Source organism: Amphiprion ocellaris, chromosome 11 (assembly GCF_022539595.1).
Source record: "Amphiprion ocellaris isolate individual 3 ecotype Okinawa chromosome 11, ASM2253959v1, whole genome shotgun sequence".
NCBI classification, from domain to species: Eukaryota; Metazoa; Chordata; class Actinopteri; family Pomacentridae; genus Amphiprion; species Amphiprion ocellaris.
In genome coordinates this window covers 7467971-7495951 of record NC_072776.1, presented here as the reverse complement: position 1 = coordinate 7495951, position 27981 = coordinate 7467971, and the positions used below count along the sequence as shown (strand labels likewise).

Below are 27981 nucleotides of genomic sequence, written 5' to 3'. Positions count from 1 at the left end.
CTGATATTTTACATATTTTCAACAATATGCTAAGCATGTGATGAAATCATGCAACAATGTTATTTTTGTTTTGTACTAATCATCTCTGTTCTTGAGGCATTTTTATCAGCTGAGTTATACACAACCAACTGATCTCTAGAGGAAGGAAATATTTATACCAGGTTGTAAGGCAAATGTTTTCCTCTTTTTGCAAAAATATCCTCTTCTGGAAGCTGGCACTGACAAATTATTTAAATCATTTTAAAAAATATATATGTATTATTTTTCAAGAGATTAAATTGTACTCAAAACCTGAACTGTGTAACATTTACTTACGTAAATAGCCTTGAGTATTTATTTACACACAAAACGAATGCATCTGAAAATGCAATCCTGGTGGCATTGCATAGAGGAGGTGGGCTTGTGTTCATATATTACAGCTTTGTCTGCAGGGTGTCTCACGGGGAGGTCACACAGAGTTCAGATTTATTTTTTTTCTTTTTCACTCTTGTCTACTTTGTGGAAAGGAGACTCTCCAGAATTCAAGCCACGTTACTCCAGTACAAAAAGAGATGTCAGAGCAAATCTTGTCAAAAGTTGTATTTTGGCTCAGTGTGGGTCAGAGTGAGCCCTGAAAAGCACTTGTCTCTACGGCGGTGGGTGTTTTCTTTTCACTGTGTTGTGAAGGCTCGTTGAGGCATAAATGAAGAATCCAAAATAAATGAGTGTAAACAACAAGTGTACATTGTATTAAATTATCATCCTACTGGGACAGATTTGTAGCTCACAGTACAACAAAGAGGAAAGCCACACAGGTAATTATGTGAAGTCATTTTTTATTAAATCTTAGAACTTAAATGGGAACATTGTGATGAAGGTTTGTTTGGAAATCACTACTGTGAGGAGATGAAACAGTACATTTACAGATAAATACTTAAAAATGGCTGAAGTGACTGATTGCAAATTAGAATTTCTAAGTGAAACAGTTTTTAACTATTGTTTCTGGATCTATTTAAGTGAAATTTCCTTAGAATACAATGACAAGTAAACATTTGTATTACAGTAGAAGTGGCTTAGAAATGCATTTATAGTGACAACTCTGTCTTATCAAAGTGCTATGACTTAAAACGATCTTTAAAAACATTAACAGTCTATAAATTAACTTTCCAGAATCATTCAAGCCAAAGAGTCCCTCTTGTCACTTGCTGTTCAAGGTTTATCATCGACCTTAACAAGACATGAATGCAAAAGTGTGTAATATGAATTTTAAAATAATGCTAAAAAAAATATGCAGCCCATTTGAAAATATCTCCATGAGTTTTTTTTTAAAAATGTCAGTAAACCGTTAAAACCACCCAGCAGAGCAATGTGCATAAATGTGCAAAGCAAAGAAATACATTTACAAGTGCCTGAAAATATTTCTTAAATTATTCCCATTAATTTCAACATAGGCTTGCTTAAGAATGGACACCGAGGTCATTGCATCTCGTCTGACAACAGTTTTCTTTTTTCTCTTCTCTTCCTACCATAAAAAATGTGGTCATCACAGTTTAACAGGTGCAGGCAGTCTGGTCTCTTTTTGGATACAAAAAGAAAATGTGTTTTTTCAGTTGTTGTAGTCTGTTCCCTCTAAGTGATCGGGGATCGGCAGTCCACTGAGGATTGTTAAACACCTGTTCCACACGTTGAACACAGGGCACACTGGCTGCGCAAAGGCAATGTCAAACGTGTACAAGTGCTGCGATCCAACAGCGTCGTAGAAAGACAGAGACCCAGTGTCATAGTCCAACAACACCCCGAGACGCCGCAGGTGAGGCGAAGGCTCGATGGGCATCTCCTTGCTGTTGTGACGCACCACCCAGGAGTTGTTGCAGCGAGACAGTACCCAGGAGGCCGAGTTTTTGCCAACCCACTCGTGCTTTGGTGCCGACTTGTAAGCAATGCCCACTGCGAACCTGTGTGCACCAATGAAAAGTGCAAAATCATAAATACGGGCACATTTCCAGCATTGTAATTCAGACACATGATCCATGAGGGAATAAATAGAAATATTAAACGGCAAATTTAGCAATGCATGAATGTGTGTAGGCTGCTTAAGTGGCTTGGTGGTTAGCACTTTGGCCTTGCAGCTGGAAGATCCTCAGCCTTCCTGGGCTCTTTCTGCATGGAGTTTGCATGTTCTCCCTGTGCATGCGTGGGTTTTCTCCAGGTACTCCAGCTTCCTCCCACAGTCCAAAAACATGCTAATTGGTAACTCTAAATTGTCCGTAGGTTTGAGTGTGAGTGTGGCTGTTGTTCTCTATACATAGTCCTGTGATAGACTGGTGACCTGTCCAGAGTGTCCCCTGCCTTCGTCCTAAATCAGCTGGGATAGACTCCAGCACCCCGGTGATCCTAATGAGGATTAAGCGGTGTGTAGATATTGGATGGATGGATGTGTGTAACAAATTTCATGGGAATCTTTTCAATATTTCTTGAGATATTACAATCTGAACTAAAGCAATGAACTAACCAACCATCCGATAGAGTAACACTGTCACCCCAAGTGCTAAAAGTGTCTAAAAACTGTTTGTTTTTACCATGTGCTTCCTCCTATCAGAGCCTCCCAGTAATGGCGGCCGCTGTCGATGTAGACATTTCCTGTGACGCCATAGCTGCTATGACTGGAGAAGCGGTCCTGACTGTGGCTCTTCTTGGACGAAGTCTCATCCCTCTCTACCGTCAGGTTGTCGTGGGACACCCTCAGCTTTCTGTGAGCAGACTTCGGGTCCAATTTGAATGGCTGACCTTAAAATAAAACAGGCATTTTCAGTAAAATGCACTCATTAAAATTCTCAAGGATAAAGTAGTAACACGAGTAATTCCGTGCAGCTGTTGACATACTGTTGGTTTTGAGTTTCCCCGGTTCACTGCTGCGGTTTCCAGCCTGGTTTATGGCCTTCACTATGAAAATGTACTTGGTGCCACACTGGAGTCCGTGCACAGTGTAGTGATTTTGTTTGATGTTCGGTACTATCATCCAGCTGTCAGCGGAGTTACACAAACCTGCAGAGAGAAAGTCAGTGAGAACAAACCAAGTTATCGTGCAAATTCTTGGTGAGATAGTTGAACTGAATGTTTTATGCTGTTTTTGACTCATTAAACAGAGTCACATTAACACTCATGCAAATGTGTTTAAGTACTGAAGCAGAGAGTAGATTGCTTGATCGAGCATGTTGTGACTGCATTGGAGAGATCAATGGAAACAGACTGCTGCACACTTCAACCCTCAGATAATATTGAGTTTATGAGATGCATCTGGATGTCAATCCAGTCTCATTGTTCTATCCCTTCCAAGAGGCTGCACAAATAACAGTGTATTTTGTTAACATCTCATTATCCATAAGAGCTCTCCTCTCCTGCTGCTAAAACACAATATTATGTTTGGATATTGTAACATAGCCCCCACTAAACATATAAAAAAAAGTCCTTCACAGAAATCCCTTTCATATCCCTCCATCATTGTCATGTTTTTCACTACAAATATTATACTTTCCACCACACTTATAGACTTACTGACAACGTTCGATTGGCTGGTGAAGATGGCGTACTGAAGTTCATACGATACAACAGAGAATTCATCATCTGATGTCCAGTGAACTGTGATCGTGTCATACGAAGCCGTGCATAACTCCTCGCGGATTACTGGCGGATTTGGTGCTGCAGACAGAAAACAAAAAGCAAATGTTTCCAAAGACAGTAATGGAAGCTGAGTGGATTTCATATTGCACACAACAGCATCAAAACAACAAACAAAAACTATGGTGTAGAAACCAGTGGGGGATAAATAGCACCATTCATTTGTGTTTTTTATTCTGACAAGTGTAATTAATCTACGTTGGAGTTCCTCCAGCTATTAGAGCTGCAGCCCCCATGCTGAGTTAAATTCACGCTGCACAACAGGGGCCGAGCATAAACAATCAAACCTGTTTCATTCGGCAGAAAATAAAACCGCTGCTGCCTTTAAATATGTGAGCTTTTTAGTTTGCTGCCACTCGCTAACAGGCACAACGTTAAAATATAATAACACCCTGCTCCCATCCAAAGCCTTTAAATTTTATAAATCCATCATTTGGGGATAAGGAGTGGATTATTTTAGGTGCAGTTTTTTTCAATACAGGAACCAAACAAGTCATTTAAGAATTAAATTTGAGGAATTACAGAGTGTGCTAATGCACAACTAACCCCATCAGGCAGTATATTCTAAACAAGAAATAGATTATAGTCAGTTTTGGATAGGCTTCTGAGCCAAACTATGAAATATTGGGTGCTTAACATGCAAGACTTGACTCACCAGTGAGGTAATCCAAGCTTTCTAGCATTTTCTTCTCTCTTGTGAAGTCCAAAGCAAAAGTGTCAAAGGTGTCATTCAGGTTAATTTCTGGTAACAGGATTTGGGAGGACGCTGTTGCCATAGAGACTCTATGATAAAGAGGGACATATGTTAAGACATGGCGATAGTTTTATAGACTTTGTAGTTATATAGTAGCAATAGTGTAGTTATATAGTGGCGATAGTTTTATAGAATTTGTTGTTAGGGTTGTTTTTCACAGGTCCCTCACCTCTCACAGATACTTTTAGCCGTCTGAAGGAAGCGAGTGTGGTCAGTCTCCTTGAGAGTTTGGTCAGCCTGAGCGATGAGGGACGAGGACCTCTCGATGCACTGTTTGCAGCTGGCTATCTGCTGGGCGAGCTTCCTCAGCCTCACAGACTGTGCAGAAAATAAGATATGCAGACAGACAAATAGCTTGGTAAACACCCAACGAATGTGTGACCTATGAGACACCTCACTGCCAGATGCTTGATTGGTTTTCACCTTGCCAATTAGACAGTCTTGCTGAGGGAAAATTAGATTTACAGCACTGACAATCCGATTTTCCGTGTGGACTGTGAGCGCCAACCTTTTATTTATTTATTTATTTATTTATACCTCTGAACTTATGAGAGGTGTATTTGTGAAACATCTCTCATAACACTGTCATAGCAACCAGGCCTCCCCCTCTCCTGCCCTCTGTGCCTCAGTGGCTCAGCGGCTGAAAGCAACCTCACAACCTGACACGAGGCACGAGGTGAGGAAGGAAAGCGTCCTCCTCCAGAGAGGCCCATCACAGGAAGCAGGGCTGATTTTACATTGACACTGAACATTGCACAGCATGCCACCACCTTTCTAAGGGCATCTAGCAGGGGAAAAGGAAGGGAAACCATTCAAGAGACCTGGCACATTCTCATTAAATGTATGGACACTGTGCCAGAAGACCTCCAGAGAGGAATACTGTTAATGAAGACGAAAAAAAGCAATAAACTGGTGTCTATATCAGCTCACATAGCCTATAAATATGCTCAGACAAGTACACCAAGCCATTTAAAAGACGACTGTTTGTTTTGTTCCCAATTTGCACCAAGATTCAATGTTTTTCTTTAACCATGACTGTTCCATAACAACATGTTTATGGCCAAAACCAAAACCCCAAACCAAATCTTTGGTTGTTTTTGTGCATGACTCTAGCCAAAGAAAGGAAAAATATAGTGGTTCTATGGTAACTGATGAGTCATAATCAGAGGAAAGGGACAAATTATGGATGTTGTGGTGCAGGCTGGAGGACTTGTCTGTGGCCAGAACTAGGAACTGCAGATGCATTTCACTTAAATTTATAGGATCTTTTAAATTATTATTATATCCAAAGTTTCTCTTCGGTCAGTTGCATTGAAATATCATCATTAGGCAAATATATCACGAGTTACGTATACCGTCTTTTTGCTTTTGTAATAAAATGTAGTGTATGTCATAGCTAGTCAACTGACCTCAGTAATGTCAGTTAAGAAAACAATATCTGTCTAAAGTTTGCTAACGTTAGCCACCGTAAGCTGCTGGTCAAACTAGACAAACTAAAATTGTAGTATCAAAAGTTGTTTCTTTTTTTTTTTTTTGCTTAGGAGTTCAACTTTTCATTTCTGAGAAAAAAAATGATTTATTGATTCTTTCAAACTTGCCCTCACTTTAAGCAGTAACATTTTGAAGATAAATGTTTTTTCCCCAACAACAGTGATTTGTCATGGTTATATTCTCATAAGACCAGCATACTCGGGCATGTAGGTGTGTGTGTGTGTGTGTGTGTGTGTGTGTGTGTGTGTGTGTGTGTGTGTGTGTGTGTGTGTGTGTGTGTGTGTGTGTGTGTGTGTGTGTGTGTGTGTGTGTGTGTGTGTGTGTGGAGGCAAGGTTATCAGCCCGGACAAGGTGATAAACAAACAAACAAAGGTTATCGAGATACAAAAGGTGATAAAGAATACCTTCCCCTCCTTTATCTTGGTCGCTATGATTTGTCTTCGCTGCTGTATTATATTAATCAGCAGGTCACACTCTTCTAGCAGCTTGTTTTCCTGCCGCGATGCATTTACCTAGACAGAAATATAGATAAGAGGCAGTCATTTTATTCGCTTGCTCATTTGCAACTATACGCAATTTTGAAGTCATTACAGCATGCACTAACAACGGCACAATTCAGTTATGCAAACCCCACTGAGACAGAGGATACCGAGGAAAAAAAGAGGACAATTCTGCCTCTCTTTTATGTGACACGCATGTAAGATTGAAGGCGATGACACTCAGATTTACCAAAACAAGATTTCTTTATTGTTTTTAAAACTTTATACTAAGCAAGGGTGATTAAAATGCACAGTGAGGCAAAATAATTGCTAGAATCTAAATGGAATACACCACAATTATCTTTCATCTGCTTCATGTGTTTATGAATATTTACATTGTATGCACATTCATATTTAGCCTACACATGCTCTGAAGACTATTCAATTTGCAAGCATGTGACATAAATTATTGATCTACAGACTAATGAGCACTCAATCTTGTTGACATGATAAAATGCCGCTTTCAGATACAGTAATTCATCACGGTGTTAATAATTTAATGAGTTGTTGCCCATGAAATGCCACGGAGGCTGCGAGCCCCCACCTGAACGGGAACAGATAAACAACCTCACCTCAACATGTTGGCAGGTTTGGATAAGTTTGCCCATCAGACTTTCCAACTCACTGGTCCTCTTGATTAGATTGCTGAGGTTGGAATCCAAGGCTTGCTGCAAAAACAAAATTGAAAGGGAATATTTCATTACGCGCTGTCCCCCATCAAACTGTAAACAGCTGAATAAATCTAGGGGGGAGTGTTAGGTGAACGGGAACATAAGGACCATATCTGGAGAGGAGGACACACAAGGCTGCCACTGGATATGAGTGGCCATGTTTTGGGCTCTGATCAGTGTGAAGCCCCCCAGTCCCCCCCAGTGTGTGCCAAAGATCCCATATACTGCCGGCTGAGGCCACGGAGCTTAGCGGAGCATCTGCCAGTGATTCGGGCAACTAAACCTTGGCTGTGTTAATCACTGACTCAGATCAAAGGCTTATGTTTCAAACTTCATCTCTTTGCTGTAATTGGGTAGCATGATGATGGTGTTCTGTGATGGTACAAAATGTCCTCTAATATTGTAAGCGCTGTTCTTCCTAAATAAAAGATTAATGCACATTTGCATGCATGTGTTTAAGTATGCAATCAATGATTTCAGTTAAAACTGACACTAGCAAATGTGTGGAAAATGCCTCAGGTGTTTTAACACACTAATACCAGCCAATAAAATCTAAATTAATCATATTTTGTGTTGCTCTCTGACGCCTATGCTTTCAAGTGAATCAGATAAAAAGAGAACCCTGCTTGTTTTAGACTATTATTAAAAGTCTTGAATTATATAAGTGGATGGATCTGTAATATTTATAGTCAAAGAATGACTGACTCTGGGTTTAAACTGCACAGCACTGAGAGATGCAGAAAAAAAAGTGAGACGCCTTTAATGCTCAGTTCATGTGCACATTTTCAAAGATAAATATCATAAAACTTCCCCCTCGAAAAACCTGTCACAAACACCAAAAAATACAATCCGAACTGCAAATACTCAAAGATGAGAGCAAACAGGTATGAGAAGTCTGCAAAGAGCCGGAGCTCGAGGCAAATAGTGGGGAGTCCTCTTTCATATTAGATGTTTCACATTGTGATTTCATAAGGTGTGTGCGTCACCGCCTACTAAAATAGCAGCGGCTTTATTTTACTGCCCTCATGAACATGATTTATTCATATGGAAAAGAATGTGATGAAAGCCATTTCAGATGCTGTGTTGCAGGTACAGGTGAGGAGAGTTCACAATTTCAAAACTGACACATGAAACACAACGTATTAATCAAAATGATGCTGCATGTAGTCACAACAGTAAATGTGAAAGGCTATAGGGAGCTATATCAAATATACCCACGCAGAGTAAATAGAAAAGACAGAAAGTGTGAGTTCTTCTACGCTCACATTTTGGTGCACTGGTTTCCTCGGTGTATCTAAAATAGAGCTTCTTGTACAGCATTAATGCGTTTCACATGTTTAGACAGCTCTCTCTAATGGACCTCTCTTTCCTAAAATCACTGAAACCTGATGAGAGGAAAGAATAGCAGCTTCCTTTTGTATGTGAATGCTTCTGGTCCCACACCTTTGCGTTGGCCAGTTTCTCTTCCTTCCTTTCAGAGTCCTGACAGGTCACCGTCAGGACTTAGAGGTTTATCCTGTGTCAACATCAGAAACTTTATCTGTTGGCAGCCACTTTATCCTGTGAGCACCACTGGTCCTGTTTTACTTTGTTGGAGGGCAGTTTAAGCTTCTGTTGAATCAGAAACCTGTATAGTGGTGCAGTAGTCTAATGTACATATATATTATTAGAAAAATATGCACCGGGGTGCCTGGATAGCTGAACGGGTTAAGCGGACGACCCATGTACAGTTGCTGGTCCCTGATGCAGCGGCCTGGGTTTGATTCCCGCTCACGGCCCTTTGCTGCATGTCTTCCCCCAACTCTTCTCCCTCCTTTCCTGTCTGTCTCCACTGCCTCTATCGAATAAAGGCGAAAAAGGCCAAAAAAATAACTTTAAAAAAGAAAAATATGCACCGAATTAATTAATATTTTTTGCCATGCATTTTATAGGTACTTAATTTTACGGGTGGGTTTCTCATCTAATCATAATTTCAAATAATAGGTCTGTAAAGACAAGCGACTTTGATTTCTGCTAAATGCTGTCTAGTGTTGTACAGTGTAGCCTATTTCAGTGGTAGAAACTTTTATGTGTCACAGTAGGCGTAACACCTATGCTTTTCCTGACATGATGAAATGTCAGTTTTGAAAAAGGCCTATTAAAGGACTTGTCAGTCACAGTTTCAAATTAAAATCGTGTAGAATTCATTTCAATGAGAGATTGCACCTAATTACCCGCCACAGAATGTGTTTCATATTGTATGCTTGTATCTCTATGAAGTGGACGACACAATGTGGTAATAAATATGTAATACTATTTGTTTTTCAACATGGCGGGAGGTCTGAATGCAATGACGCATTTGGTCTTCTGCTAAACAGGTTGGAGAGCAGAGATGCTTTGCGTACTATGCATTCAGTCTATTGACTGTTAGGCTTTCACAGTATGTCACCTTGGAGAAATTATAGTTTACGAATATATAGTTTAAGAAATACTACAACTGACATGCTGACCCTGCAAGTTACCAAATCAGAGGGCCATTGTTGTCTTTCAAACATGATGTATTTTTGCCCAGATGCCCAATGTGTGGAATGTTAAAATACATAATCATGTGAAAGTTAAAAAGAAAATGTAACTGTTATTCCATTCAGAGATGGAAGCAATACTGAAGCAATACAATACAAGCGCTTTTTTCAATATTATTTGGAAAAAAAAAGCTTAGAAAGGTTTAAGCTGGGAATTGTTTCTATACTTTTGTCGACTAACTTAGATATTAAAGCCCCTTTTGAGAGTCCATATGCTAGAAGATATATCACAAGCAAAATAAATGTTTCTTATGCAACAAACCTAAGGAAACAGTCCTGTCAACTTGCAGAATGGTGCTTTCTGTATCATTATTCTTGTTCAGAATCGATTTGAGTTTAAGCATGTATGGCTGAATTAGTCCAACATTGCAACTGGCTATTGTGGTGTGTAGAGTCTACAGAGTTTCGAGTATTTCAGCAGGTAACTGAGCTCCAGCTGTTACGAGTGGGAACTGGTCCGTGAAGAGAAATGCAGGACAATGCAGAGCCACGTATTGTAGATGAAACAAGGGTGTAGAGTTACATCTAAGCCATTTTAGGGGGTTAGTTCCATGGAAAAGCCTTCCAACTATACAACTTTGATGCACAGAGATGAGCTCTTTGGACTTCAATCAATTACCAGAGGAGATCTTAATTATTTATTTATTCTAAATATTTCAGCACTGTAGATGACTGATGGGTATTGTCACCTCACAACAGGAGGTTCTTATATTCATTCCCCTGCTCTTGTTGTTGAGTTTACATGTTCTTCCTATTTAGATCGGTTCTTTCTCATAGTTTAAATTTATTCGACTTAAAATCTAATTTTGAAATGCCTGTGAGCCTCACTGTTTTTGTCTATTTACAAAGGTTCTGCAGCAAACTGGGGTTTTAACTTCATGCTCCAACTCACTCGGGTAAGAATCCATCGACATAAAAAATATATGCCGGAAAAGATAATTATAGACGTGATGCCAAACCAGAATCATGTCGCATAACGCCCAGATCAGGGAGAAGAAATAACACTGCATCGTACAAATGCACCCACGTCTTAACAATGTCATAGTGTCCCTTTGTGTGGGAATTTCTGAGAAATGTGCGGCACTGTGGTTGTAAACATATGCTAGAAAAAACCATCATCTACCAACAAGCTCAGCTGCATGCCACCTGGGTCCTGTCCTGCATGCCATGAGGAACAAATTATGCCTCTCTAAGATGGGAATTGCTGTTTCCTCTTTCACTTCAGGCTTCCAACAGTGCAACTGCATCTGGGGGATGTTGCTCTTTTTGTAATGTTAGTGAGCACATGAACTACCTCATAAAGTAATAAAAACACAGTCCTAACTGGTAGCACCAAGACCACGCTTCCATGTACATTAGTCAGTATCGCTCAAGTAGAGCAGAGCAATTTCACTGATTTTGGCTGATCCCTCGAAAAGTGACATTCAGGTTTCGGCGGATCCGTCTAATAAATCTGCCCCGAATGTGTAATCAAAGAAATGATCACCTGGTCTGCCTCCTGGTGTGAATGTTCACGGCCCACACAGAGAAAGCGGCCAGGAGATTTCTGCACAATGACAGCATGATCAAACAAAGGAGAGAGGTTAAGACTGGTCCTCTGACCTATCTTCCCAAACTGCAAAAGATTGTTTGCATACCAATCCCACTGTGACCAAGCATTGTGAAAGAAAGGAATGGGCACAAAAGGTTTTTTTTTTTGAGTGTTACTTGTGATACATAAAACCATCCCTTTGTGAGTCATGCATGAAGACTGTGAGTGTTTGGGAAAAAAAAGGAGGACACTCTTTATTTTTCATGCAGTCTATGCCATGCAATTCTCTGGAAAAAAGTTTAGGATGAACTTGGGTAAACTTTCACTGAACTGAAAAGCTTTATCCATCTGAGTTCAAGACTTATTCCCAAATGTAAAAAAAAAGGAGATGTTTAATGATGTGAAAGAAATTCTCACTCCCTTGTGTACTATTTTTGTGCTAAAGGCGTCACAATAAAGCTTCGTGGCACAGCTGTCTCTTAGTGGACTAAAGAATCCTGTGATGTTGCTGGAGCCACAATAGACACCTTGAGTGAGTTGGCAAAATACTGACCCACTAAGTCTAAATTTCTCGTTTGAGTTTACAATGAAAGGAAAGCGGAGCCAGCTTTTTATGCTTCAGCTAAAAGAGTCTTCTCATGTCTTATTGATGTCAGCCCATCTGCTGAAAGTGAGCAGCTTCTCTTAACCTAAAACTGTAAAAGCAGTTTCTGGCCCTGGTGCCATTACATTTAAGAGTGACAGTCAACCTGCAACTCACACAATATTGTAATGTCTAACTGAATACAGAAGTAATCTTCTACACTAATTTATTCTACCGTAGGATGTTTGTGCTGTTTGCAAAGTGCCACTGTAGATCTGCTTAAAGATAACACTTGCTTCATAACTGATTAACATCAAAAGGTGCAGATGCGTCTCTCTTGCCATAACATTATATGATATTAGTGCTTGTAGGAAAAATCATCGTGTATTTTTCATGTAGCACATCATTCATACAGTAATTTCTTACACTGCTTAAATAAAAGATAAATTGCACAAAAAAGCAATTAATGAGATTTAGTTTTATGTGTCTGGGCTATCAACTATGATTTATTTCCGTGTCTGTGCACATTTTTTCATTGCCAAAATCAAGCAAAAGCTCCCCTATGTTTATCATAAAATGAAAATCCAACAAATTCATTATCAGCTTGAGCACTTATCACACTGTGATAATGTACGAGCTGAGAAGAGGCTTTTGACAAATGCACAAATCATCGTTGAATACTGTGGGGTTAAACATGAGCGGGGATGCTTTTGTCACTGCCTTGTAAAATCCCTCACCCTGCAAATTTGTTTCCTTACCTTGAGTTTGTCGTATCGGTCGCTGAGGGCTGCCACTTGGTGGTCTCGGTGTCGGCCGACCAGCTTGCACAATGCACAGATCAACTGTTCATCTGTCACGCAGTACATGTTGACCTTCTCGTCCTCGTGCTCCAGACACATAAGCCCTCGCAGATGGGAGTCCAGCAAGGGCTCGATTAGACGGTGGCCCGTGAAGGGCTTCTTGTTGGGATGGGTGGCCTTGAGACACTCCTCGCAGTACGACACCTCGCAGGTGACGCAGGTCTTCACGGCGTCCTGCGGAGGGTCCTGCTCGCAGAACTGGCACTGCACCCGGTCACTGGGAGATGTCATGGCTCTGCTGTCGGGGACGGCTCGCTCACGCCGGGTCTCGTTTGGGGAGTTAGGTCCACTCAAGGAAGCCTTCTGGTAGCGGTCAATGATGTTCTGCAGGGTTACGTTGCGTTTGAGTCCCTCTAGGCCCCTCTGGTTGAGGGTGATGACATAGCGGCAGGTCGGGCACTGAAAGGCGCTGATGGACTGAATTGGCTCGCTGGGGGTGCAGTGGGAGACCAGGATTCGGTGGGCACAGTTGAAACAAAGACTGTGAGCGCAGGGCAAGAGCAGCGGGTCCTCAAAAAGCTCCAGACAGATTGGGCAGGTCAGCTCCGACTCCAGTGTTTCCATCTTCAGGCAAAACGAAGTGGGACTGTCAGCGAAATCCAGGGAAGCTGATCAGCTATCTGGAAAGAGGAGACAGAATCGAAATAGAAAATGTAATGAAAGAAGCTAAATTGTTAATAAGTTGCTTATTAATTAAGTTAAGATGCAAACAAATTATTTCTCTGAGAGTAATTTATAAATAAACAACAGTTACTTGTAACCTTACTGTCCACATTGAAGCATACTTGAAAAAAAAGAATAAACAGCCATCACACATACTGGCTTAATTATAAAGCATTAATGATAAGTTATTCATCTCTATCTTCAGCTTCATTTGATTTCCACTGCGAGCTGAAGATGAAAACATGAATATAAATATTATGTAAATATTAGGGAGAGATATCTGATTATGGAAATGAAGCAAATTGGAAAAATAAAACGGGCAACTATGGGAGAATACTAAAGCGAAAACACGTGTTTGCATGCAATACATAAACATGGATCTGCTAGGCCTCTATGGCTGAGCTTACTGCTTAAAGAATGCGGCAGCGACTCATTTTAATTTGGCACAGGAATAGTCTAGCCTGTCCGCATGTGTTCTGCTCTGTAGCGTAGTCCGTGGGCCAGCAGGCCAGTGAGGACTGACAACTCAGCCAAGCAGAAGTCTATTGGCCTGCTTGCTGATGGCTGGGACTCCACACCATCACAGACACTAAGCCTTTGTTCCCGGCCAGTTAGACACCCCAGCTGCGAGTGGACACACTGTGCTCACAGCGTCTCTCTATGTGAACTCCCTACCTCCACTCATTATGTGTGAAGAAGGCAAAAGCTCATTATCAGGACATTCGGGCACAAGTAGCCTTTTGAAGTTGTGAGGATACAGCAATTACCTCTGAGCTACAGACCTGGGTTTGTTCTTTTATTCAAATTTTCACAGACGTTCACTTATCCCACCGTACTGTACAAGACAAGAAGCAATTGTTGCACTTGTCTCATGTGACTGGGGATGCATCTGTGGGCCTTTGTTTCTTTGCTATTTTGTTCTTTACAGACAAAGCGACGAATGCAGGTGCCTAGAAACTGAGGATCAAAGACGAGCTCTCCACCATCCAAATCCCTCTGTTTTCAACAAAACATGTTAGACATTAAGCCTTCTGGAACAGATATTGTTTAGAAGTTGGTATTAGGATGTTTTCTTTAACAATTTCCTATATTTTACACAGTTGGTTTTTACTTCAATTCTAATTTATGTTTGCTGTGCAGAATCCGGAACTTGTTTGTGCATGTTTAAGAGTTTAAAAGCTAAATTAATCTCTAAAGATGTAACTACTTATCCAACATTTCATTTGATGTTTCACTCTGAGACACAAGACAACATCACATCATCTTCAGCAGAGCTATCAGTTACAACACGCTGCCTCTGCAGGTCTCGTCAAACAGGTTAAGTTGTTGATTCACCCTAAACACAAACTGAATAAAGAGCTTTGTACCACAAACACAATGCAAAGTCACTAATCCGCTTATGTCATCGCCTGTGGTATAAAATATCATGAAGTTACAAAGAGCTTGTAAAATAACACTGTAGCAAAAAGCCCCTGCAAACTGCGTTACAGCCCCCAAGTACATTACGCACTCCTGAAAGCTCGTCCATTCATATACAGTTTACTTTACCCACCGATGGATTTCGCCCCACTTTGCACTGCCGAGACATTTTTGCTGAAGGAAAACTTCTGACCTGAATCATGAAAATATGTTTATAATAACAAATGCACCAGTCATAAACTCCAGCATGCTGTAGAGATGTGCATCCAGATGGTACAAGTCTTCACAGCCCCAGTCGTCCTGCTGCAGAGCTGTCATTAAGCAAGAGATTGAGCAAGAGGTAGCAAGCACAACAGGAAAAGTTGCCCGACAATTCCAGGAAAGCCAGCTCCACCTACAGCTGGAGCTCTGGCCGGTACTGGAAGAAGAGAGAGAGAGAGCAGACGACAGCGAGAGAGAGAGAGAGAGAGAGAGAGAGAGAGAGAGAGAGAGAGAGAGTCAAAACCAGCAAATGAGCAGAGCCCTAGCCCACGTCCACACAGGCAGGTCAGTGTCCCCTCAGCCCTGCCCATTCAGAAATTCAAAGCTTTAGGATCAGTTTCAGGTTTCCTTGTGTTACTGTCCCTCTGCTTCAAGCCGCACAATGCTTTGGACTATGACTCTTCTTGGCAATCCTACCAGGCATTGAATTCAAAGAGAAAGACTGAAGACACAAACACAGATGAGAAGGAGCCTGAGAGGCAGCAAGGACCCATCTGTAACATGAGGTCAGATGATTCTCTCAGCATCCAACAAGGCGATGCGGAATTTCCGACCAAATCCCAAATGAAGACGCACCGTGATATTATCTGCCAGTACATCCAAGTTTGTCACAGCTGGCCTTCATGTGGGAATCGCCGAGGTACCATCTGCTTACCATGTGCCTCTATTTCCAGACACACCCCTGCTGAGCTCCTTTTCAATTCTCCTGTCATTCAAAGGAGTCCCCAGTGTGACTATCCTCTCTGAGAGACAGATACAACACTGTAAATATTAAAGCATGCTAAAGTTCAGACAAAGCTGTGGGTACAAGCTACATTACTTGGGGAAGCCACATGGAGAAGTGACTGGCATTCCCGGGGTTCCTTCTACAACTTGGAAGGAGATCAGTGAGAACTGAGCAACACCTTTTAGTAAACATTAGGGAAAAAATTGGGATGATTACCAAAGGAATCCATAGCTCAGTTGCTGCTTGTTGCTCATCTCTTTAGTGCACTTTTGTGTTTCACATTCAAATTGAAAGTATTCACAAGTATGTTGCTAATTTCAGATTTGCAAGGTGATTTTGTGCAGCTGTTAATTAAGAGAGGCCAGTGAACTCGTCACCAAGTCTAACATTCAAGGCCATCTAATATCATGTAAATAAAATCTGATTAACTTTCAAAACAGCTGAGCCATATCACATATCCAAACCATTAGATTGTGTATTGATATGGTGTTGCTATACAACTATTCTGGTATTCAGAAGTTTAAGATAAACAGGCATTAAATACGATGACCAAAGAGATCCATTGTTCACTTTTCAACAACAACAATCAAGTAGCTTCATAACTGAAATGCAGCATTTAAGACAAGAAAATCACCAAAGTTGTATCATGATATACAAAGACCAGAATCTCATATAAAATGTAGCCTCATATCATAAAACTGACAGTATTTCTATGTATTAAAAAATCCGTACACGTTCTTATTCCAGAGTACATTTTATATGTTGCACAGAAAAGGTAAAATTCAAGGTGCTTCGTGAGTTTTAAAATTATTGATTAAACTCTATCAAAGTTTCATATTTAGAAGTTTTCTTCCATTAGAACTTGCCTTCCTACCTTGAATGCCTTTGATGTAACTCTACACCACTACTTCCTCTAGAATGTGCAGATCGGTTAAGTCCTTGCCTCTCCTCTCACCCCTCCCTATTCATTGCAACTCAAGCACACCAGCTCACCTGTGACTGCGCAGCCATTGTAAACCTACACTTACACAATGGCAAGTTGTAATATTGGAGTATCTCAACCAGACATGTTTAAAAGCAGAAACCAGTTCTGAAGAAGGATAATCACCCTGCTAGTTAACAGAATTGTTTCCTCAGGTTTGTTACGTATGAAATCAGGGAACTCTGAATCCATATTTTTGGGACAGTCATCAATAAGCTGCAGTTTCGAGGTGTAAATGCTCTGCCATGGCTCTGACTGCTAACTTCACACCATACAAACATGTTTGCAAAGTTAAATCAGATAGTCAGTTGTGAAACGTATGCATTTTGCTTTGTGTGGTTCTCTGTTAAATGACAAACCTGAGTACAAAGTTGGGATTCGCAGTTTCATTCGATTAGGAAGTAATGGGTCATTTAGAGATGAAACAATTACAATGTCTGAGATACGAAGACAATTTCCTGCTCAAGCACTTTCTAATCCTTTTGGTTATGGTCTTTTATCAGCCTTAATGATGGCTCTGAACCACGTATCCAGACGCTGAAAGAGTGTGATTGCTCTTTGTCTTCTTTCCTGGGGCAGGCACCTAACATATTTATCTGTAATCCTGTCTTCACAGCGTATCCGTGACCAATGTGTGGCCTGTTGCTGCTCCCTAAAGCAGCCAGCTCAGCAGCGGCCCAATCAGGCCTAATGTGATTTACAGCTGTAGCAGCACAAGCCAGCTGATTAGACTGACAAATCTACCTGATCTGCAGCTGCACACATTACTGAGATTAGCTTAATGGAGTCTGGCCCTGACCAACAGCTACTGATACTGTTATTTAAATGATTATAGAGGACAAGTTAATTACAAACCTAAACATTTCAGCTAGTGAATTTAAAACGCATCTGTCAAACACAAATGCATGGAAAAGAAAGACTTGTAATGAAAGCGTGGGCTTAAGCCTCCTTCCAGAGTGTATAACGAGCATCAGTTGAAAAATTATCTCTAAAAATCTATAATCTAGTCTGCATAATGGTTGTAATGAGTTTCTCGCTGAGTAAGAAATGAAAACAGATGTCTATGGGTCGGTTACAGGACTTCATTTTTTCCTGTGTTTCATTTTTCTTCGTGCTTCCAGACTGTGCTGCTCAGGTCACCCTGGTCAGCATCAGAAGTTGCACCAAACTCTCATTTCCTCTCCGCGGCTTGGCAGGTGGCAGCAGCGGGAAAACACCGTAACCTTTCCACAACCACAGGAACTTTACAGAATGTCGCTTTCCAGGCATGCGGCCGTGGCCTGTTAGTCAGAAGACCAGACAGAAGAAGTGTCTCTCTGAGCTCAACACTATCGATTAACTAGCTTGTTAAAATGTAACACTATTTATCTGTTGTCCCCTATGCAAAGACATACAATTGGCAGATGGGATGCAACAAGAATGATGCTTTACTATTGTGGAAAACACTCAGAGAGCGACACCATGTGGCTGAGTTGTAAAAATACAGGAAGCAACTTCACATGTCTGAACTCTGAGGTTTCCTTTGTTAGCAAAAAATGCGCCAAAATTACAAGGTGACATTTTGCAGTTGGAAAAATTGCTATAATTGTGCAAATTTAACAGTCACTTATATAAAAAAAAATGTTCACAAATGTGCCCTTCAATAAATCCCCCTTATTCTGCTCTTAAAACCAATGCAACAGTTCTTCATACACTGTAAAGACCTCCACATGTGTTGCCATGGGGACAGCTTGATATCTGTTTGTCACACTAGTGATCAGAGGCACAGCTCTGGTGGGAAGATGTCTAACATTTCTCTTCACGAGAACAAGATAAGTTACTAATTAATAGGGGCAACCACCGGCTCAACTGCAATGTCCCAGTTTTACTCTTCATTAGCTTCATGTAACAAGACTCCAATGTGCTTTAATGTATGTAGGCCTGTCACAAAACGTGTCCAGATGTACTGCCAGGGCTTATATAGATGTTGCAGCAGGAAAGCGTCTGTATCTTTTATCTTATCGGTGGAGTAAATGGTATTTTGTAGGTCACGAGGCTGCCAGATTATGGATGAAAGGATGGTTTTATCTCCCTCAGTGCTGCTCTGGATCTCCAAGTCTGAGTGAAGGTAATAAAAAAACTTTTATGATGACTAAGAGAATGTGGCACTTAGAAAAGGGGAAAGATCGGCCTTCTCTGGAAATATTCTTGCAAGGTTCTTTTTAAGGATTGCTCCAACAAATGATATAATATTCTTTTGGATAAAATCAATGTAGAAGTGTGTATTTTAGGAAATGCACTGAGCAGCTGCTTTGACACTGGAAGTCTACTTTGTCTACTCCCACTCATCTTTGATGCTTTTTAATTACAAAATCCCTTCGGCCTTCTCACTTAGTCATCTTACCCCTCAAGTGTTATCCACAGTACAAAACATGAAGGAATCTGTGAACACAACAAGGTCAAACAACCTTAGCACTTGAACAGATCCCCGCCTGTAGGCTTGGAAACATATGGTGACTCATTGTTTTGCTAGAGAAACACAGAGACATAGTAACATAAAATACAGACTGAGTTGAGACTTACCTTCCACATGATTACAGCCATAAACAAGCCAGAGGAGGGAAGAGCCACCTTTAAAGTCAAGTCAGTGTTGATGTTCAGGCTCTGCACAGCTGATCCAGAGCAGTGGTCTGAACTTAGAGCAAAGTGACTCGTCTTTTCTGCCCTTTGTGAGTTTTCTGACCCCTCTAACCCTTTCCTCTACTTAAAAACAGCAGGAGGATCACGACTTACCACCCTTTTCTCTCCTCTCGCTGAGAACTGTACCTATCCCATCTAGATGAAGTGGGCTGCAAATTGTTGCTCTAGCCAATCGTATGAAAGGGGCAGGACTTTTACTGGTTTGGTCATCACTCAGGGCTATCGGAGCGTGGCGTGTTGCCACAGCTCTCGACAAAGCTTTGTTGTCATCCTCAGATAAACATCTTGCAAATAGCTGAGCAAAAAACAACATTTTGTGCATTAATAACACATTTGTTTCATTTTTTTTGTCCAAGTGGCATGATGACATTTATAAGAAACATCAGCCACAGCCAGACAAAATCTGAAATGCTTTCCACTCTTGATTATTGCAGTTGGAAATGTGTTTTATGCTTAAGGCAAGAGTCAATATGGCCAACTGAAAGAGCCTAAGCAAACACGGCAATCAATTATGATTATACTCTCTAGAAAGGACAAGAGGGATGCTTTGTCAGTGGCCTAGTGCAAATTCTATCATGGCTAAACGAACAGACCATCAATTGTTGGTGCTGCACAACACTGTTAGCAATTTACATGTCCATTAGGACATCAATAAAATTGCACTGCAGTGTGTTCGTTCAAACTCTGTAGCAGCCTTATATCTCAGAGAAGTCACACCCTTTTATTTTTCCATGTGGACACACTCACTGGAATGGAAACACACAGGAATGCGTGTTTGTGTGCCGCTGTGGTTGTGACAGCTGACTTCGATAGTGTTGAAAGTTGTCTCAGATTGTTGGCATCTGTGCACCAGTTCTTGGCTGCATGGAAAATGCTCCCAACACAAACATGCTAGCTGAGACGGCTGGCATCCAAATAGTGAGGCTGATCACATAAAGTCTGATCGGTTTCTCAGCTCTGGATTTTAGCTTAACATTTGAAAATGTAGGTCTGAGGTTGACAGTTAAATGCCATTACCTGGGACAACCTTGTCAGCAACATCGGCTCAGAGTGTTTTGTTAAAACTGTGTCTCTATGCAAAGCAAATGTTTGTTTTAAGGGGTTAAAGCCACAGCGCATAAGGCACGGATTGATTTGGATTAGTAGTAAGCCAAAACCCCTGCCAGGAGTCCTTGTGTTTCAGTTTAGCCTGCGGGGTTTCAAAAAGTATGAAAAGAAATGTGAGAGAAAGTAAAACAACATAGAATCTAAAGTATTTTGAAGCCGATTATGACTTAAAATGTAAAGCCATTAACCTCCTGTTAATTACGGGAGAACCGATGCAAATCCAGTAGTTGGGTTATCATAACTTGCAGTGTAGAAGCACAGGAAATGAAGCATAAAAATATTTCAATTGAGTTGCAGAGAAAATTCACAGAGAAAAACAGACTATAGCCAACCATCACATCACCACTGTCATTTGTTTACATTGTGATATTCACTTTCCTGTAAACCCAAGTTAATAAAAATGCCACATTTCAAACATAAAGACCTAAAAAAATATGCAGAATACTGTGAGGCATGTTTGATTTAGCACACTAAAACTCCGTCAAAGCCTAAAAGTCTAAAGACAGACTTAAAGGGGACTTTTTAAAGTGACATCCACTGGAAATACATATCATGCTTTACCTTGCAGTCTGTTAGTCAGTCAACCACACAATCCACAGCCAGCGTGACAGATGAATACAGAAATAAAGCCCAGGAAGAGATTTTTCTGAAAACACCGACTTTCCTCAGAAGCCTCCCTTCAGCTTCTACTTTCTGTCTGGGTTCTGCTGCTTCATGTGTCTCACTGCTATCTCTGAAATTCTCCTCACACAGTCCCTTCTTCTCTAATCCTCTCTAAAAGAAGCCGAAACTGCTCCAAATGGTTCAACCAGGCGCCGACTTCTCAGGCTTTTCCCTCTTTGTATTATTTTGTTGGCTGGGATCATTAACTTAGTCCCATGAGAACATAAGGAGGTAAATAACCCCCCTCCTTCCTGTGGGAGGCTGTCAATCACATGTGACGATGAGGTGGTGAGGGGGTGCTTTTAACCGCCAAGGAAGCACTCCTGATTGGTCACCAGGGAACAGAGTTGCCCTGCATGACAAATGGGTGCTGTGGAATAGGTGGGATTGTACAGATGAGCAGCTAAGGTTACATATATAATAGACTTTTTTTTTAAACAGCTTACTTATTTGCATGTCATTGAAAAGCATATAAAGCCATTCAAATGTGTGCAAATTCAAAGATGACAGCAAAATGTCTGCTTTCATGCAGCTGAATTCAAGAAAATGTAATTTACGTTGTACATGACTAATGAGGTAAATGTTAGGGTCAACATGAATAATCACCAGATCTTTAAATGACTCTTTGGTACAGTCTGGACACTCAGTGGGGGGACTGAGAGGGAAGCATAAAGCTTCCGTTGCCATGGCAGTGTCCAAGAGCAACGATGCATCTTGGCGCTTGAGCCGAATGCCACTCTAATCTTTTCACTGGCAAACCTTCAGCTCCCTCTTCACAGCTTGTTTGTTTCTCAGTCAAGTCTAGTGCTGTCTGTCACTGTCCAGCTCCTTCCAGCATCCCATGCCAATCTAAAGTCTGTAGCGTTTTGTAGAGGAAAGAATCGTGTAAAGACACGGTTAGGAAGACAACAATACCCGAGAGAGGTCACTCTCCTCCCTGTGACCACGACTAAACTCTGAAAAGCAATGAGAAACAATAGGCTAATTAAGCGTGACTTCCAGTGTGACTCCCAGGCTTGGCTTAATCTGCACACATTACCAACACACTAATGGATTTGTAAACAGCAAAACACATATCCGTTTTCTATGCAAAACACAGAGACAGCACATCTGCATTATTCTCACATCATTCTTTAGTTGTACTCCACTTCTCCAGTAATTTACCACAGCTAGGAAATCAAAAAGAAAGGGACATTGCCCGTGCCCAAGGCCACACAGTACTATATATATCCACAAATTGTCTGTGAAATAATTACTTCACTACTTACTCTCACACTGGGATTCATTTCGGTGCAATAAAATGCCATAAAACTCGAGACATTAGAGTCACCCTGACATTTAAGGCCGGTGCTTTTTAAAGGTGAAAATGGTTTGCCACTTCAGGGTCAATCCAAAGTCACGCCCCTCTCTGAACTGCAGTAAACATGATGTGGAAAATGTCTGTTTCTGTTTTAATCATTCCGCTAAAGAAAACTTGTCTGCCCTGTGGTTTTAGCAACTGTTCCCACCTCACCCACTGGAAACCCAACCTGTTTCTTGATCCAGGCTAAAGTTTCTGTGGCTTTCAGTCCGGAAAATTGATCAAAACATTTATTTTCGTGTATCCCGTTACTTAGTAGCTTAACTACCCACTCAAAACAAATATAATGTACTGTTTAAATCCAAATATTTGACATCAGCTATGTCATAATGTGATAAATCTGACAAAACAGAAACTGACTGTTCCATCAAAGCAAACCAATAAAATAGGGCTCCAGACATTGAAAAGGTAACAATAAGAATTCTATATTTTTGTTGACATGTTTGTATAAGTGACAATCAAGATGCTGGCATTTTTTTGTGTAATCCTAGTAAAACGACTTCCAGGAAATATGTTGCATTATACTGTACATATATTCCCTTATCAATACATAACAGCACTGTCGAAATAATTACTCAAAACAAATGAATATTCATCCCCACTAAATAAGGCCATTTGCTGCCGGAGGCAGTTCTGTTGGTGATGGTTGGCACATCAAGCTGTATTAATTGGAAAAAGACCTGGAGAGGGCCAGAAATGCCCTCCTGAAAACGCCGATAAGAAGTTGGAAAAAAATTTGCTGTGAAATTGAATGTTATATAAACCTTGATGGTTGAGAAATAAATCTATGACGTCTCTGAGGAAATAAGCAAGCAGACGATTGTAAACTGCATCTTCATCATGTTACAAGATTATTCTTCACCTTGATGTTTACCCACTTCTATGTGTAAACGTGTTTCTATTCTGAACAAAGAGCTCCAAAAAATGTGTTCAACCTGAAGTATGCAAATACACATTCAGAAAACAAATTGTAAGGCAATGCTTTTGCAGTGCAGAGTCACATGACTAATTGATCAGCAGGAGGAACAATTGCAAAGCAACCAGAACTGCTCAGCAAAGCAAATCAGGACATTCCAAGCAGACTTAGCATCCACAAATAAGCAGTAAATGTGACTTACATGCTATAGTCCAGAGAGATCCTCTAAAACACAGGAGTAAAATGCAACTCCCATTGACAGCTCAGCTCTATTTCAGTAGCACATGGATGAGAGATTAAACAAAACATACAGTAGCATGCTGGCTAGTCTCGTTTTGTACTCCCTCCCTCATTACTAAGGCTCCCCACCCAACCCCAGCCCCAGCCGTATGCTCATGCGAGCGTAAAACATGCCCAGGAAGCGTCACTTCCACTGGGCCATTTCATGGCTACTATCTCCATTAAAGCTCAGGCCCATCACCCCCGCCTTCTGGGGTTGAGCTCTTGCCCCTGGCTCCCCACCCTCTCAGCAATAAGACAAAGAGGTAACAAATGGAGAGACAAAAGGGGGGCGCACAAACCTTGGGGACCCCGTTTTGATGAGTTTCTAACGACACAGTCAGGCCTTGAACAGATGGGATCAGTCTCCAGGGCTGTGCTGCATCGTTGCATTTAATACACAGCTCCATAAATCCCCACAATAAATGTTGTGTTCTTCTGCGCACTAAATGGCACTCATCAGATCATAGAGCACATGCAAGTAAAAAGGCGGCATAAAACTGACTATCTTTACTGTGTTATGTTTGCCATCGAACTCTGAGAAAATACAGTAATTAAAGTCTGAATGTGCACGCCTAATTGAGTTAGCATGTGCTTTGGCATCAAGATTGTCTTTTTGAGTGCAAACAGTGATCTAAGCAGCAATAATTATTTTCCTAACTAGGACAGTCCAGAACACTCCTCGTTTTGCCAATAAACAATAAGATGAAAGCATAGCCTGCTCCCATTATGGCAAAGGTTCAAGATTTTAATTGCTTTCATCCCATAGGCACGATGCCCATAGCTAAGCAACGGCAATCAATCCAAACATCAACCAAATGAATGAACATGTTAGTACCAAGCCAATTAACGCTTGCTGCAATTTATCCTCAACTTTCAACAGAGGTGTTACTTTGCGCAATTTAAGGTAGTATCTCAAAGAAAATCGACCCCTTTAATTGTTGGAGCTATTTATCACAGGTTCTGGAGGGCAGAAGCTGAAATGTATGAAATATCTGCTGTACACATCAGCCAGCGCCCACATGCATTTAGTGTGCTTTATGATTAGCTGGCAGAGCAGATAGGCCTATTGTGGGCACTGACCTGGAATTAATTGGTTTCCTCTGGGTTTGCTGCAGCTTTATTGGTGTTGTGTTCATGCTCCTGCCATCAACAGACTCAATTGTCACCCTTGTTTCTGCTTTCTAATATGTTCTATCAAAACAAATGCTGGCATAAACAGACACATTTGGAAAGTTCAGGGATTCTATCTAGAGAGCCTTAAAGACACTCTGCTAATGTTTAAATGGTCATAGTTGTATTCCACTCATATAAAGTTGTATGGTTATTTAGTATGTGGTTTCATGGAATAATTAACATGAATTTATAGCGTGAGATCAAAAGAGAAAAAAAAAGTAGCCCATCGGAAACATCCATCTATCATTTACCAGGAAAACCAGTTGTACTTTGTGGCTGAAACCAACACAATGAAATACTGTCTTGTCTGGTGTTTTCTCACTGAAATGAAACGGTGAAGGGGTTTTGGAAAAGCAAGGTCATATGTTATGTTTAGTGCACACCGCAGGCCCGTAGCCTTAGAGTCTTGGCTTTTATTTTTTCCTGAAAAAAAAAGTCTCCTTTGAAAGAGTGTGGTGAACGCCTGCTACATTCTTTGCTGCTTGGAGAAGTCTGTAATTGCTTCCAGCTTCTGAGGGATCAACTGTAGAGAAATAACGTGTCACATCTTTATCACGAATCTCCCAACGACAACACTCAGCTTATCTTATCGAAGACAGTGCTGGTGAAGCGCTGAAACGCCCTTCCATCTGGTATCTCCACCCAGTCCATTCTGCTTTACAAGCAGCAGCAGCAATTAAATACTCTACCTGTCCAACGCCGGCAGGTATAAACTTTCATCTCTCCAATAAAGAGGTCTAAGACCGACAGATCAAACTGAGAAAGATGGAAAAGATTGGTCTTAAACGTCTCCAGTGAAGATGCTTAAGATCTATCACTTCCACCGTTGTTAGACAGAGAGACTGAGACTCTATGTGCTCAAACCTCACACATCTACGTTTGTTGGAGGAAGTCTGAACATCTGTTGTGGTATGCTGCATTCATGAATCCAAGGAGACCATCAGAGCCAAAGGCAGGAGCCCAGCTGTTGGGATCTGGGTCATCTGCAGGATGTTTTGATCTTGAGGTTAAAACATTTGCGACAGTGTTGTCACTGTTGCATTTAGCTCTAACCACCGGTGTTAAAAGCACCCAGACATACAGTAAAACGCCTGTCATTGCTGGGATATAGAGGCTAAAAGCTAGTCAAACCGATCACTTTCTGCTCCTGCTGGCTCGGTGTGGCCCTCCAGAATATCCTCACTTACACTCCATCTACATGTCAACAAGACATTCCTTCAAGACAGTGCGGGACGCATTCCTCTCTCTTGGCTTGTGAAGCACATTCTCTGCCGTTTGAGATGGATGAAACATTCGCAGAGGTATTGCTGATAAAATAATATTTTTCAGCTGCACGGTGCGGTGAGTCCACACACACAAAGACACACACAAGCCCCCGGTTTACCTCCCCCCCTACAAGACCCCATTTCCATGTGCAGTTATTGGCTCTGACAGTGAGAGTGACCCAGCAACAGCTCTCACCCCGTCACAGCAGCGAGGCCCGGAGAGCTCGCAGCTGCTGATGGAGCTGCCACTGCTGACCCAAATGGACACGGTTTTGTTTATCATTCGGTGCGATGACCGAAGAAATCGAGCCACGTAATGAGAGCAAGAATGAGACTTTTTTAAAAAACTGATTAAATTCACCAGCACTCAGGGAAATAACGCTGCACTCAAATTATCTTCTCTAACCGGTTTTTAATATGAAATTGAAAGGTTAAATGAAAATTATTCTGCAGCTCAGGCACAAAAGATTATTAAGGAAGAATAGTTTAGTCTCTTAAAACTGAAGCAAAGACAGTGCTTCAGTGCAACGGCAAATCCAGATGCTTCCATGAAGGAAAGTAGTTTTGTTTTTTGTTTTTTTAAAAAGAGAGAGAAAATGAATTCACCAGGGTTCCTGATCCACAGTTATTTTGGCAAAATTACACGTTCTATTCTCTCTTAGAACAACATGGCACTGCTTCAGTTCCCACCAAAACACATCAAGAGTGGTAGTGCCGCTCACTGGGAACCCTAACCTATTGTGCAAAAATTCACAAAACTCGAAAATCTGGGACAACAAAAGCACGAGAACAATTGCAGCATCCGTGCCAGTTTAATAATTTCCCAGCAGCTGTTTTATGCAGAAGCTGACACGTCAGAATTGCATTAAGATGTCAGCAGATGTGATGCATGTGCAAACAAGAGTGAACTTGTTAATAAGATGGCAGATCTGGCTCCCCTTCTAAATTAACCTTCTCACTGAGAAGCACAAACAACCAACACTTCTTTAATGTGTTACACATAAAGTGCAGCGCCTCTGTTTGTGCAAACCAGTCTGTGCACTCCTGTGCATCCATGCACGTGTTCATTTAGTGTTTTCCTGAGTGTGCAGACCGCAGTGCGTTGATTTCTCTTGTAGTATAAGTCGACAGAGTGCTGTGATTGATGTGTGATGATTTACAATGATTAAATTTCCACTTAGCCAGAAACCATATATGCACGAGGATTTAGGCCCTCGCTGTCACCTTTTCACGCCTCAGCAGAGTGCTAGACAGTCGTCCCACTGCTCAGTCTGAGATGATCAGCATTTAGTAATTGTCAGCACACTAGAAACAAAATTTAAGACTTGGCACTTATTAAACTCTCTTAATCAAATGCCCTTAAATGTTTCTTTATCTGATCTTACCTGCTTCCCCATGGCTGCGGCGGTATGTTTCTCTCCCTGGCGAATAAATACTCGGCTAAAACAGAGTGTTACTGTTAGGCAGCTGGTACTTCCCCTGAGGTAAAACAGACAGGAGACAGAAGGCTGAAGGTGTTCTGTCTGCATGTACACTCCCCTTCGTTGGGGTGTGTACCCACACATACCTCTCTGACACACACTCTGCTTCTCATCTGCTGTACAGGTTTACACAGGAGCATGTGAAGCTCCTGAGAAGAAGACTTAACCCTTTCAGGAGCTGTCAGTGAATGGAAAAGGAGGATATTTGTCATATAGTGTCATGGAAATCAGCCAAAAAAAAATATGCACTGTCACTTTTCTTGCTCCATCAAGGGCAGCGGTTTCATTAATGAGTAGCCTTTTGTGTTTTATGCACTCAGGAGAACAAATGGATTAAAAAAAATGTGAGTCTAAGG

At 41.2% G+C, this 27981-nt stretch overlaps 1 protein-coding gene across 6 annotated transcripts; it reads right to left on the bottom strand.

Moving 5' to 3' along the window:
* Positions 1 to 798: 798 nt before the first annotated feature.
* Positions 799 to 27687, bottom strand: mid1 (midline 1). 6 transcript variants are annotated; one of them, XM_023292495.3, is made up of 11 exons: positions 27530 to 27687; positions 12546 to 13267; positions 11160 to 11219; positions 7014 to 7109; positions 6307 to 6414; positions 4581 to 4729; positions 4313 to 4440; positions 3535 to 3678; positions 2863 to 3024; positions 2559 to 2766; positions 799 to 1934 (listed from the first exon to the last, which is right to left on the bottom strand). In XM_023292495.3, the coding sequence occupies exons 2-11, from the start codon at positions 13209 to 13211 to the stop codon at positions 1586 to 1588; spliced, it is 2070 nt and encodes a 689-aa protein (XP_023148263.1). In that variant the 5' UTR covers positions 13212 to 13267; positions 27530 to 27687; the 3' UTR covers positions 799 to 1585. The 6 variants fall into 6 exon arrangements, with proteins under 6 accessions (XP_023148263.1, XP_035814163.1, XP_035814164.1 ...); XM_035958270.2 differs by lacking the exon at positions 27530 to 27687 and adding an exon at positions 23627 to 23761; XM_035958271.2 differs by lacking the exon at positions 27530 to 27687 and adding an exon at positions 21047 to 21281.
* Between the last annotated feature and the right edge of the window lie 294 nt (positions 27688 to 27981).

Excerpts from the sequence above, each read along its gene's own strand:
- mid1 (XM_023292495.3), bottom strand. The coding sequence starts at position 13,211 with ATGGAAACACTGGAGTCGGAGCTGACCTGCCCAATCTGTCTGGAGCTT. Across the intron at positions 7,110-11,159 it reads CACACCAGGAGGCAGACCAG|CAAGCCTTGGATTCCAACCT; the intron begins GTGATCATTTCT and ends TTGTTTTTGCAG. Across the intron at positions 3,679-4,312 it reads AAGCTTGGATTACCTCACTG|CACCAAATCCGCCAGTAATC; the intron begins GTGAGTCAAGTC and ends TTCTGTCTGCAG.